The 12,450-nt window shown below is 38.5% G+C and overlaps 1 protein-coding gene across 6 annotated transcripts in view; it reads left to right on the top strand.

Moving 5' to 3' along the window:
- Positions 1 to 12,450, top strand: part of LOC129496227 (coiled-coil domain-containing protein 170-like) — a 56,129-nt gene that overhangs the window by 32,078 nt on the left and 11,601 nt on the right. For 5 of the 6 annotated variants that reach the window (XM_055304296.1, XM_055304295.1, XM_055304294.1 and 2 more), the window contains 3 exons: positions 7,828 to 7,963; positions 10,188 to 10,499; positions 12,223 to 12,423. In XM_055304296.1, the coding sequence (XP_055160271.1) occupies positions 7,828 to 7,963; positions 10,188 to 10,499; positions 12,223 to 12,423 (649 nt within the window). The remainder of the gene's footprint in view (positions 1 to 7,827; positions 7,964 to 10,187; positions 10,500 to 12,222; positions 12,424 to 12,450) is intronic. The other variant, XM_055304298.1, reaches the window with a different exon arrangement.

Raw genomic sequence — 12,450 nt, forward strand, 5'->3', positions numbered from 1 at the left:
AAGTGGTACAGTTTTATTCTTTTTGCATTTAGCTGTCCAGTTTTTCTAATACCATTTGTTGAGGAGAGTGGTATTTCCCATTGTATATTCTTGTCTCCTTTGTCATAGATTAATTGGCCATAAAAACATGGGTTTATTTCTGGACTCTATTCTCTTCCACTAATTGTGGATCTATTTTTGTGCCAGTACCATACTGTTTTGATTACTGCAGCTTGTGTAGAATAGTTTGAAATCTTGGATTGTGAATACTTCCAGCTTTGTTCTTTCTCAAGATTGCTTTGTCCGTCTTTTGTGGTTCCATACAAACTTTAGTATTATTTGCTCTAGTTCTCTGAAAAATGCTGTTGATATTTTGATAGGGATTGCATTAAATGTGTACATTGCTTTGGGTATTATAGACATTTTAACATTATCAATTCTTCTAATCTCATGAGTATGGTATATCTTTCCATTTGTATCATCTTCAATTTCTTTTATCAATGTTTTATACTTTTCAGAGTATGGGTGTTTCATCTCCTTGGTTAAGTTTATTCCAAGATATTTTGTTCTTTTTGCTGTAATTATAAATGGATTGTTCTCTTAATTTCTCTATCTGCTCCTTTGTTTTTGTATAGAAATGTAATCAATTTATATGTATTAATTTTGTAAGCTGCAATTTTACTGAATTCATTTTTTACTTATAATAGTTTTTCAGTGGAGTTTTTAGGTTTCCTGTATATGTCAGGAATACAAATGTCATCTACAAATAGTGACATTTTAACTTTTTCCTTACCGATTTGGATGCCTTTTTTTTTTTAAGATTTAATTTATTTATTCATGAGAGACGCAGAGAGAGAGGCAGAGACATAGGCAGAGGGAGAAGTAGGCTCCCTGCATGAAGCCTGATGTGGGACTTGATCCCGGAACCCCGTGATCACTCCCTGAGCCAAAGGCAGATGCTCAACCGCTGAGCCACCTAGGTGTTTCCCGCCTTTCATTTCTTTTTTCTTGTCTGATTACTGTTGCTAGAACTTCTAGTACTATATTGAATAAAAATGGTGAGAATCAACGTACTTGTCTTGTTCCTGATCTTATAGGAAAAACTCTCAGTTTTTAAATATTGAGTATGATGTTAGCTGTGGGTTTTCCATATATGGCCCTTATTATGTTGAGGTGTGTTCCCTCTAAATCCACCTTATTGAGAGTTTTTATCATGAAGGAGTATTGAACTTTGTTACATGCTTTTTCTGCATCTATTGAGATGATCATATGATTTTAATCTTTCATTTTGCTAATGTGATTTATCACATTGATTGATATGAATTGATGAATTTGAACCATCCTTACATCCCCAGAATAAATCCCACTTGATCATGGTTCATGATCCTTTGAATGTAATTAGCTCCTGTTTTCTTGGGGATTTTTGCATCTGTGTTTGTTAGAGATATTGACCTGTAGTTTTCTTTTTATGGAGTGTCTTTGTATAATTTTGTTATTAGGGTAATGCTAGCCTCCTAGAATGTATTTGGAAGCTTTCCTTCCTCTTCTGATTTTTTAGAATAATTTGAGGAGAATAGGTATTAACTTTTTAAAAAATGTTTAGTAGGATTCACTTGTGAATCTGTCTAGTCCTGGATTTTGTTTGTTGAGAGATTTTTAAAAATTATTATTACTGATTCAATTTTATTACTAGTAATTGGTCTGTTCCGATTTTTTATTTCTTCCTGAGTCAGTTTTGGAAGATATGTTTCTAGGAATTTATATATTTCTTCTAGTTTATCCAACTTGTTGGCATGCAATTTCTTGTAGTAGTCTTCTTATAATCCTTTGTATTTCCATCGTGTCAATTTTCTCCTCTTTCATTTCTGATTTATGTATTTGTCCTTATGTCCTTTTTTCCTGATGAATCTGGCTAAAGGTTTATCAATTTTGTTTATCTTTTCAAAGAACTGGCTTTGGTTTCATTGATATTTTATTTTATTTTTCTTTATTTCTGTCTTTCTTTCTTTTATTTATTTCATTTATTTCTACTCCAGGCTTTATTATTATTTCCTTCCTTCTTCTAAACTTGGATTTTGTTTGTTCTTCTTTTTCTAGGTCCTTTAGGTGTAGGGTTAGATTGTTTATTTGGGACTTTTGTTTGTTTCTTGACATAGACCTGTATTGCTAAAAATTTCCCTTTTATAACTTCTTTCATTGTGTCCCCAAAATTCTGGTCCACTGTGTTTTCATTTTCATTTGTCTCCATGTATTTTTTATTTCCTCTTTGATTTTTTTTTCACTGACATGTTGACTGTTTAGCAGCATGTTTAGTCTCCATTTGTTTTTTGTGTTTTTTTTTCCAGTAATTAATTTTTAGTTTCACACCATTGTGGCCAGAAAAGATATATAATATTATTTCAATCTTCTTAAGTTTATTAAGACTTGTTTCATGGCCTAAAGTGTGGTCTATCCTAGAGAATGTTCCATGAACACTTGAAAAGAATATGTATTCTGTTGTTTTGAATGAAATGTTCTCTCTATATCTGTTAAATCCATCTGGTCTAATATATCATTCAAAGACACTTTTTTTCTTATTTTCTTATTGATTATTGATTTTCTGCCTGGATTATCCATCCGCTGATGTATGTAGGATGTTAAAGTCCCGTGCTGTTATTGTATTGTCAATTTCTTGCTTTATGTATAATGTCTGTTTTATGTATTTAGATGTTCCAATTTTGAGTGCATAGATATTTACAGTTGTTATATACTTTGTTGAACTGACCCCTTTATAATTATGTAATGCTCTTGTCTCTTGTTACAGTCTTAGTTTTAAAGTCTGTTTTGTCTGTTATAAGTATTGCTATTCTGTTTTTGTTGTTGTTTCATTTCTATTTGCATGGTATCTCTTTATCCTTTCACTTTCAATCTGTATGTGTTTTTAGGTTTGAAGTGAGTCTCTTGTATGCAGTATATAGATGGTTTTTTTTTTAATACATTCTGCCACCCTTTGTCTTTAGATTGGAGCATTTAGAATATTTACATTTAAAGTAATTATTGATAGGTATGTACTTATTTTCATTTTGTTAATTGTTTTCCAATTATTGTTGTAGTTATTGTATCTTCTCCTTACACTCTCTTTCTTTGTGATTGATGACTTTTTGCAGTGTTAGGCCTGAATTCTTTCTATTACTTGTGTATCTATCATAGCTTTTGGGTTTGTGGTTACCTTGAGGTTCATAGATAGGACTCTAAATATGTAGCAGTTTATAGTAAGTTGATTTGAGTTTGAACACATTCTAAAAGAACATTTTTTTACTCTCTCCTCTATATCTTATGTATATGCTGTCATATATTTTATATCTTTTGATTCATAATTTTCTTCTACTTATGGCCTAACCTTTTTCACTTATAGAAGTCCCTTTAACATTTCTTATAAGGTTAGTTTGGTGGTGATGAACTCCTTTAACTCTTGTTTGTCTCAGAAAATCTTTATTTCTCCCTCAATTCTGATTGATTACCTTGCCAGGTAGACTATTTTGGGTTGTAGGTTTTTTCCTTTCAGCTCTTTGTCACACCTTTCTAGATTACAAAGTTTCTGCTGAAAAATCAGCTGATAGACTCATGAGGTTTCCACTGTATGTAACTGGTTGCTTCTCACAGTTTTAAAATTCTCTATCATTAACCTTTGACATTTAATTATTGCATGTTGATAATATGGAGCTCCTTGAGTTCATCTTCTTTGGAGCTCTCCATGTTTCCTGAACCTGGATCTATTTCCTTCCCCCAGATTAGGGAATTTTTCAGCTGTTATTTCTTCAAATAAGTTTTCTTCCCTTTTCTCTCTTCTCCTTCTGGGACCCCTATAATGCAAATGTTTGTTTGCCTGATTTTGTTTGAGAAGTCCCTTACCTATCCTCTTTTTATAAAAAAATTCTCTATTCTTTTTGCTGTTCAGCTAGGGTTCTTTCCATTTCCTTGTCTTCCAGATTGCTACACCTTCTTCTCCATCCTCTAATCTGCTGTTGATTCCCTCTAGTGTATTTTTTATTTCATTTATTTTATTCTTCAATTATGATAGGTTCTTTTCTGTACTTTCTCTTTGTTGAAGTTCTCACTGAGTCTAGTCTTCTTTCCAGTCTGATGAGTATCTTTATGATCATTACTTTAAACTCCTTGTCAGACATAGTTCTTATTCCCATTTCATTTAGTTCTTTTTCTGGGGTTTTGTCTTTTTTTTTTTTTTTTAATTTTTATTTATTTATGATAGTCACACAGAGAGAGGGAGAGGCAGAGACACAGGCAGAGGGAGAAGCAGGCTCCATGCACCGGGAGCCCGATGTGGGATTCGATCCCGGGTCTCCAGGATCGCGCCCCGGGCCAAAGGCAGGCGCTAAACCGCTGTGCCACCCAGGGATCCCAGGGGTTTTGTCTTTTTTAAAAAAGATTTTATTTATTTATTCACAAGAGACACATGGAGAGAGGCAGAGACATAGGCAGAGGGAGAAATAGGTTCCTCACAGGGAGCCTAATGTGGGACACGATCCCCAGAACCCAAGATCACTCCCTAGCCGAAGGCAGATGCTCAACTCCTGAGCCACCCAGGTGTCCCTGGGGTTTTGTCTTGTTTTTTCATTCAGGCCATATTCCTCTGTCTCCCCATTTTGCTGGACTGTTTCTATGAGTTAGTCAGCACAGTAACTTCTCCTAAACTTGAAGGAATGGTCTTGTGTAGTGTCTTCTCCTGTGTAGACTGTGTGTGCCTGGTGACTTTGGATGGCTAGCTGGAGCTGTCTGGCATGGGTTGGGGGTCCTAGTTTCCTCCATGCTGAGGCTACACTGGTGGGATGGCTGGAGCTAAAGTGAGTGTGGACTTAGGTGGTCCCAGGACTCGGTGCAGACAGTGCACCAGCAGGACAACTGAGGCTGAAGTGAGTGTAAGCCAATGGGCCCTGGAGCTTTTCATGCAAATTGCCCTGGCAGGACACCTGAAGCTTAAGTGGGCACAAGTTGGGGTGGTCTCTGGGTTATCTGTGCGAAAGGCACCCTGGCAGGGTAGCTGAAATGAAAGTGGGTATACACCAGACATCTTGGGGGGGGGGCACTGTGCACAGGGTGACCTGATAGGGTAATTAGAACCAAGGTGGGGCATGGGTCAGGGGGACAAGGGACACTTGATGCAGGAAGTGCCCCAGTGGGATGTCTGGAACTGAGATGAGGCATGCCAAGGGCTTCTGAGGTGCTACACAGGACCACCCTGGGATGACAGCTAAAGCAGAAGTGGGTGAAAGCGAGGGTGTCCTGAGGTATTCAGTACAGATGGTGCCCTATTGGCGTGATTAGAATGGAGGCTGGCATGGACCAGGTTGTCCAGGATGCTCTGTACAGGAGGCACCATGGTGGGGTGGCTGGAGCTGAGGTGGGGTGTGGGGTTGTGGTTCCAGGGTGCTCCATGCAGGAGGTATTCTGCAGGACAGCTGGAGCTGAGACGAGCATGGGCTAGGAATTCCCAGGGGATTCTGTGCAGGGTGCACTGTGGCAAGGCGGCTGGAGCCTCCATTAGGTAAGAGGCCCCAGAGTGTTCTGCATCAGGTGCACCCTAATAAGCTGTCTGGAGCTGAAGTGGTGTGAGCTTGGAATTTTCCAGGGTGCCTTGCACCTGTGTCACCTTGGCATGATGCTGGAGCTCTAGTGATTGCTGGACCAGGGGTGTCCCAGTGTGTGTCATGCTGGGGCTGTCTTTGTGAGACAGCTGGGGTTGTTATGGGCTAGAGACCTAGGGCTCACTGAGGTGCCTGGACCTTGTTCCTATCCACACTATCAAGGTGGATGGAGATGCAATTATGGAGCTCACCAGCCCCTTCAGCACGGAAAGAGTTCTAGCAGCTACCCCTGATGTTTTTCAGAGTTCTAGGGATTGCTCTTTTACATACATTTAGTTCCTCTTTTAAACCGTGGCTTTTCTGTGCCTCAGGGTATCTGGGGCTGGTGTGGACCAGGGGCATGGGGCTTGCTGGTGTGACAGGCTGGCCATGGTGCCTGGACTTTGCCCTCTCTGCACTATCAAGATAGAAAGGGAATATAAATCCTGGTGCTCCCTAGCCCTTCTACCCAGAGAGAGTTCCATCTGTTCCCTCACTGCCCAGCAAGTTTCTAGACCTAGCTCCTTTACACTCTCTTAAACCTTGGTTTTTCCTCTGTGCCCCAGAGTATCTGTGTCAGGGATACAGTGCTTGCTGAGGCAGCAGACCAACCACAGCATTTGGAACCCTGCTTCCATCTGCATCACCAAAGTGGAAGGGGAACACAAACTGTGCCACCTACTAGCCTCTCTGACCCAGAGAGAATTCCAGCAGCTCCCTCACCACTGGGCAGGAGTCCAGGGCTAGTTCTTCCATGTTCCAGTTGTTTTTCTAACCTTCAGTTATCCCTCCAAGCCGCAGGGCATCTGGGGCTGGCATGCACCAGTGACCCAGAGTTTGTAGAGGTGTCAGCTAAGGTGTCTCGGTCTCTCCTGCCTCTTCCTGTGGCCTCTCCACCCTCTGTTGTGCAAAAGCTGTCCAGTCAGCCCTCAACATCCCCTCAGGCAGAATTGCTCTACAAATAGATGTAGACATGGTGTCTCCATGGAGGAGATGAGCCCAAGGCCTTCCCATGTCACCATCTTAGACTGGAGCCTCTTCTCATGTCTCCAAAATACATTTCTTCTGAGAGTTTTCCCATTTTTCTCTTCTGAAACTTTATTATTTCATTTTCATATTTTGAAGGTTTTTTTTTTTCTTGACTCTAGAATTCTGGGTTGCCAGTATTTTTTCTTATAACACTCTAAGATGTCACCCAGTTATCTTCTGACTTCTGTAGTTTCTATTGAAAGGTCAATCATCAGTCTTACTATCATACCTTTGAAGGGAATGATGAGTGCTTTTTCTTGGTAGTAGTTTGACTATGATGTGTCTTGGTGTGGCTTTCTTTGTATCTATCCTGCTTAGGATTTACAGAATTTATGGGATCTATCAATTATGTATTTCATCAGGTTTGGAACCTTGGGCATTATTTTTTCAAATATTATTTTTGTCCCATTGTGTCTCCATTCTCACTCTAGGGTTACAGTTACAGGTGTGTTAGATCTTTTAAGTGTGTCTTGCATGTCTCTAGCCTTTTGAGTTTAAATTTTCTGTTTAGATAATACAGATAATTTCTTTTGAACTGACTCAAAGTCATTAATTCTGTAAGCTGTAATTCTTAGAAGAGAAAAACAAAAATAAAAACAAAGAAGATGGATTGAAACTTTAATCTAGATATGGGTACAGGATAGAAATATTACAATACCTAGCAATTAATAATCAAAAAAAGAACCAAATAATTATTTGTATATTTGATAAAAACAAGTTTTTATATATGCTGTTCTCTATTGCTGTATCATTATTCTAATTCCCTTTTCTCTCATCAAATCCCAGTGGAAGACCCATCAGGTGTTATTAAAATAGGAGTACTTGTATCCCTGTGGAACTTCCTGATCATCACAATGTTACCAGTAGTGGCAGGCAGATCACATTGTTATTAATAGTGGCAGGCAGATATTCATGCTCAAACTTCCTCTTGAAAAGGATGGTTTAAATTGACCTTCCCCGGGGGAAATACTAGAGGACCTAGCACTGGATTATTTTTCTCTCCATTTCTCTGCCGTTTCTAGTCTCTCTCTAGAAATAGTTGGGTAATTACACTGCCCTTTTCATAGGAAGTACCCTTCTACTCGATACATGTATTTAATATATTTTAAATGGGGATTATTTCTTTTAATTATTTTTAATTGAAATTTGAAAACTAAGTTGGTTTCATGATGTTGTTACCTCCCGATATCTGACACAGAGTACATCTGTTTGAAAAAGAAAAGGCAGAACGAAAAGCAAGCCTTTTGAAGAAAAACTTAGCAGGTACTGATGGATGCACCCCTTATATGAATATGAAAGGGCAAGAAGATCCCTTGGATAGTTTCCTGATGAAGGTGAGAATAAATTTTGATTGATTTTTATTAGCATAATAATACATCATTTATTTTAATAAAATAAAAAATTATTGTTTATTATATCTAATATATTGCTATATTATAAAATTATTCATATATTTATTATATATTGTATATTTCATATAAATTATACATATAGTATATAATATGAATAATGTATTTATTATAATAAAACAGGATTTTTATTATCTTGTGTTACTCCAAGAGATAATTGGCAAATGTTGAGTAGTTTGTTGATCTGCTTTTTTTTTTTTTTTTTTTTTTTATTTACTTATGATAGTCACAGAGAGAGAGAGAGAGAGAGAGGCAGAGACACAGGCAGAGGGAGAAGCAGGCTCCATGCACCGGGAGCCCGATGTGGGATTCGATCCCGGGTCTCCAGGATCGCGCCCCGGGCCAAAGACAGGCGCCAAACCGCTGCGCCACCCAGGGATCCCGATCTGCTTTTTTTTTTTAATATTCTACTTATTTATTCATGAGAGACACACACACACAGAGAGAGAGAGAGAGAGAGGCAGAGGGAGAAGCAGGCTCCATGCAGGGAGCCCAACGTGGGACTTGATCCCAGGTTTCCAAGATCAGGCCCTGGGCTGAAGGCGGCGCTAAACCGCTGAGCCACCCAGGCTGCCCTATTGATCTGCTTCTTATGGAAGGTCAGAGGAAGCAGTGCAGTATGGTTGCCTGAAAGCCTTTCTGAAGTACAGAGAGAAAGCACAAGGCAGCTCTAAGGTCTCTGTGATACTGAAGGACCATTAGAGGGAACAGAGCTGAGAGAGAAGTGGGAGGAGGAGAGATGGTGGTTAAAGAATGAAATATTGGGGTTTTACATTTCTAGCATGGGTTACTTCCTGCTGCTGACATCTGGGTTTTGGGCTCTGAATATAAGGGTTGAAGAGAGATGTAGGCAAAAGTCATTGAAACCAAGGCCAGAAATCACAAAGCTAAATTTGTGGATCATCTACACTGGACCTTGAAATCTAGAATTATGGTGTGAGTTGGGTTTAGAAAGAAGAGATGAGCTTGGTCACTAGTAGATAGCAATTCACAGGATGAGTAGAGATATCAGAGAAGAATGTTGGAGGAGGTTGGGAACCACTCTATTGCCAAGGAAGTGGCGAAAGTTTATTTTGAAATCCTTAGACTTTAACAGGTTATTATATAATCTGAATGTAAAACAAGGTCCACCAAAATCCAATTAATCTGAGGGTTTCCATTTTAAAAAATTCAGGAGCTACTTTTTTTTTTTTCAGGAGCTACTTTCAAAGTCGTTTTAAGTAATTCCAATTTTGAATGTCCCTCTTAAGTAATTCACAATAACACTTCCCAGTTTTTTTCACTTCTCTCAGGAATCTGTCACACTCCTGAAAAACTCTCCCAAACCAGCATCCACGGAACTCTGACCTTTTCTCCCATTGCCTTTTTTATTCTAGCTTCAGTAGTGATGCAAACCCATCATTACTTCAATTCTAGTCTCTTTCTATTTCTGTTTAACATGACATAAAGCCCAGAAACTGAACCTATTTACTCAGCTTCCAGAGTTGAAAGTATCAAGAAGGTGGAAAGAAGACTAGAATTTATAAAGGTAGAATGTGTGGGAGTTCAGGGAAGAAGTACAAGCATCATCCTTCCCCTACCAGCTATTTACAAAATGGAAGCAGGATGATTATGGAAGCAAGGGAAAGATTGGGGGGGGGGAATGAGACTTCTTTCATTTATACTTATACTTTATCAAAATTGTTATTAGTAATGTTCTATAAACATAATGAAGTCTTTATGGAAATAACCATTTCCCTCCCAACTTTTCACTTAATTGTCTTAACATTCATTGATGGTCCTTGCCCGATTCAATTATTTTATTAGGTGCAAAATGCTGATTCCTGTTATTCTTTCTACATTTATTAGCTCAAAATTTTCTGTAAAGAGTATAACTTCATAAACTGAGGCTCTTTGATTATCTGCTTTTCCAAGCTGAATTTCCTATGTTTTCAAAACATTTTCTCCATACTGTCATTTTAATATCTCTGATGTTTTCTCTTTTGAGTATGTATGGCCTTGTCTCCCTTATGACTCCACAACTCTTTTATTTCTTTTAAGGGCTTTGCTCCTAAAGTTTTGTATTATGACTATATTTCAAAAAAAGGAAGTAAATGTCTCCGTATTAAATTCTAAATGGGAAGTTTAACCTGTGTGTTGGCATATTTAGGATAAAAGTGAAGCTATCCTGACCAAGAACTTTGAGAGAGACATTTTCTACTCTGAAGGACCAAAAGATGGGCAGAAAATTTGGGATAACTGTCATCAAGATTCAACCCATAAGGAAAAACAAAAATATGAGTTGGACAGACCTTCATATTCATTCAGCTGGGAAACTAAAACTGCACAATCCCACTACCAGAAATTCATCAGTCAGTTGGCTACTCTTCTGAGCAACAGTATTGTACCCATACCAGCCACAGAGGAAGCTGTGAAAGAGAGGATTCAGGAAATTGGTGCAAATGAGCGGTCTTGGAAGTCTGTAGGTGTATTGACAGAGAAGTCACTCTTTCAAATTTGTTTCTTTTAACGTCGATTATTTTTAATGCATCGGTTTTGATACTAGCTGATGTAAATTCTGTGGCTCTGAATTTTAACTTTGATTTTATTTTTAATACTACGGTGATAAAAAGGAAAAGGATGTCAATTATTACAGCAGAGGTAGTGTAGTATATTTGTTAAGAGCAGATAGCCCAAGTATGAATCCCAGCTCAGCCATGGCCAGCTGTGTGCTCTTGGGCAGATCACTTATCCTCTCTGGGCCTCAATTTCATTTGTAGAATTTGGTGGTAGTGGAATGGGGTTGGCGGCTGGAATGGCATAGTTCTTATCTCACAGAGTGGTAAGGGTTAAATGGATTAATACATGATAAATGCTTAGTTCACTTCAGTGTAAGCTCTGTGAATCCTGGCTTAAAAATAGTGGTATGGTGAAGATAATATGTCCATCATGCCTAAATACTGGTCAGGTCAGTAAAATACATCATTAGGTCAGTTATTTATTTGAATTTATTGGCCAACTCTATTAAAAGATTGCACCAGGAAGTTTCAATGCATGTATCTCCTTGTTGTGTCCAAATCATTTTAGTAAAATGTCATGCCTCTTCACCCCCAAATTTATTTTTATTTTTTAATAAATTAATTTTTTATTGGTGTTCAATTTACCAACATACAGAATAACACCCAGTGCTCATCCCGTCAAGTGTCCCCCTCAGTGCCTGTCACCCACTCATCCCCACCCCCTGCCCTCCTTCCCTTCCACCACCCCTAGTTCGTTTCCCAGAGTTAGGAGTCTTTATGTTCTGTCTCCCTTTCTGATATTTCCCACACATTTCTTCTCCCTTCCCTTATATTCCCTTTCACTATTATTTATATTCCCCAAATGAATGAGAACATACACTGTTTGTTCTTCTCCGATTGACTTACTTCACTCAGCATAATACCCTCCAGTTCCATCCACGTTGAAGCAAATGGTGGGTATTTGTCGTTTCTAATGGCTGAGTAATATTCCATTGTATACATAAACCACATCTTCTTTATCCATTCATCTTTCGATGGACACCGAGGCTCCTTCCACAGTTTGGCTATTGTGGACATTGCTGCTATAAACATCAGGGTGCAGGTGTCCCAGCGTTTCATTGCATCTGAATCTTTGCACCCCCAAATTTAAATGAAGATAGGTGTTGCTTAGATTCAATGTGTTAGTAAAATCTGCTAGTCTATTTATTATAGAGTAATTTTTCTTTCACTTTTTGCTTAAAATTCATTATACAATTTGATTTCTCAGTAATGACTAAATATCTCATTTTGTATATCAAAACTTTCCATTTATTTTTCTTTTTAAAAATATATTTTTATTTATTTGACAGAGAGAGAGAACACAAGCAAGGGGATGGCAGGCAGAGGGAGAGGGAGAAGCAGGCTCCCCACTGAGCAAGGTGCCAGATGCAGGGCTCAATCTCAGGACCCCAAGATGGTGACCTGAGTGGAAGGCAGACACTTAACCAACTGAGCTATTCAGATGCCCCTCCAAATCTTTTTCTAAAATCAGCTGATACATGTCAAATCTTAAAAGTCTTCCCTCATTTACCTAGTTTTTAATGTAATGTTGCTACAGTGTCAGTGTCAGTAGAACTTGCACATAGCTTTGAAACAAAATAGGAATCATGGGCCATCAGGAGTTGTATCTATCCTTTCTCCCTACAGAGGATGGAAGGCCTGCAGCAGAAAATTCTGAGGCTTACAAAGCGCCTGGAGCAGCTGCAGCGTCACTCTGAAGAAGCCACCGAAGAATCATCCCAAATGCAAGAAAGGTGTAGGGAACAAAAAAGACCCTTGAAACGCCTGGAAGGAAAAATTGCTCTTAATGACCTTTTTCAAGAGAGATTAGACTTGGACAGAAATAAAGTAAGAATTTCCCATATAAGACATTTC

This window comes from Nyctereutes procyonoides, unplaced genomic scaffold (assembly GCF_905146905.1).
Source record: "Nyctereutes procyonoides isolate TBG_1078 unplaced genomic scaffold, NYPRO_anot_genome, whole genome shotgun sequence".
Taxonomy (NCBI): Eukaryota; Metazoa; Chordata; class Mammalia; order Carnivora; family Canidae; genus Nyctereutes; species Nyctereutes procyonoides.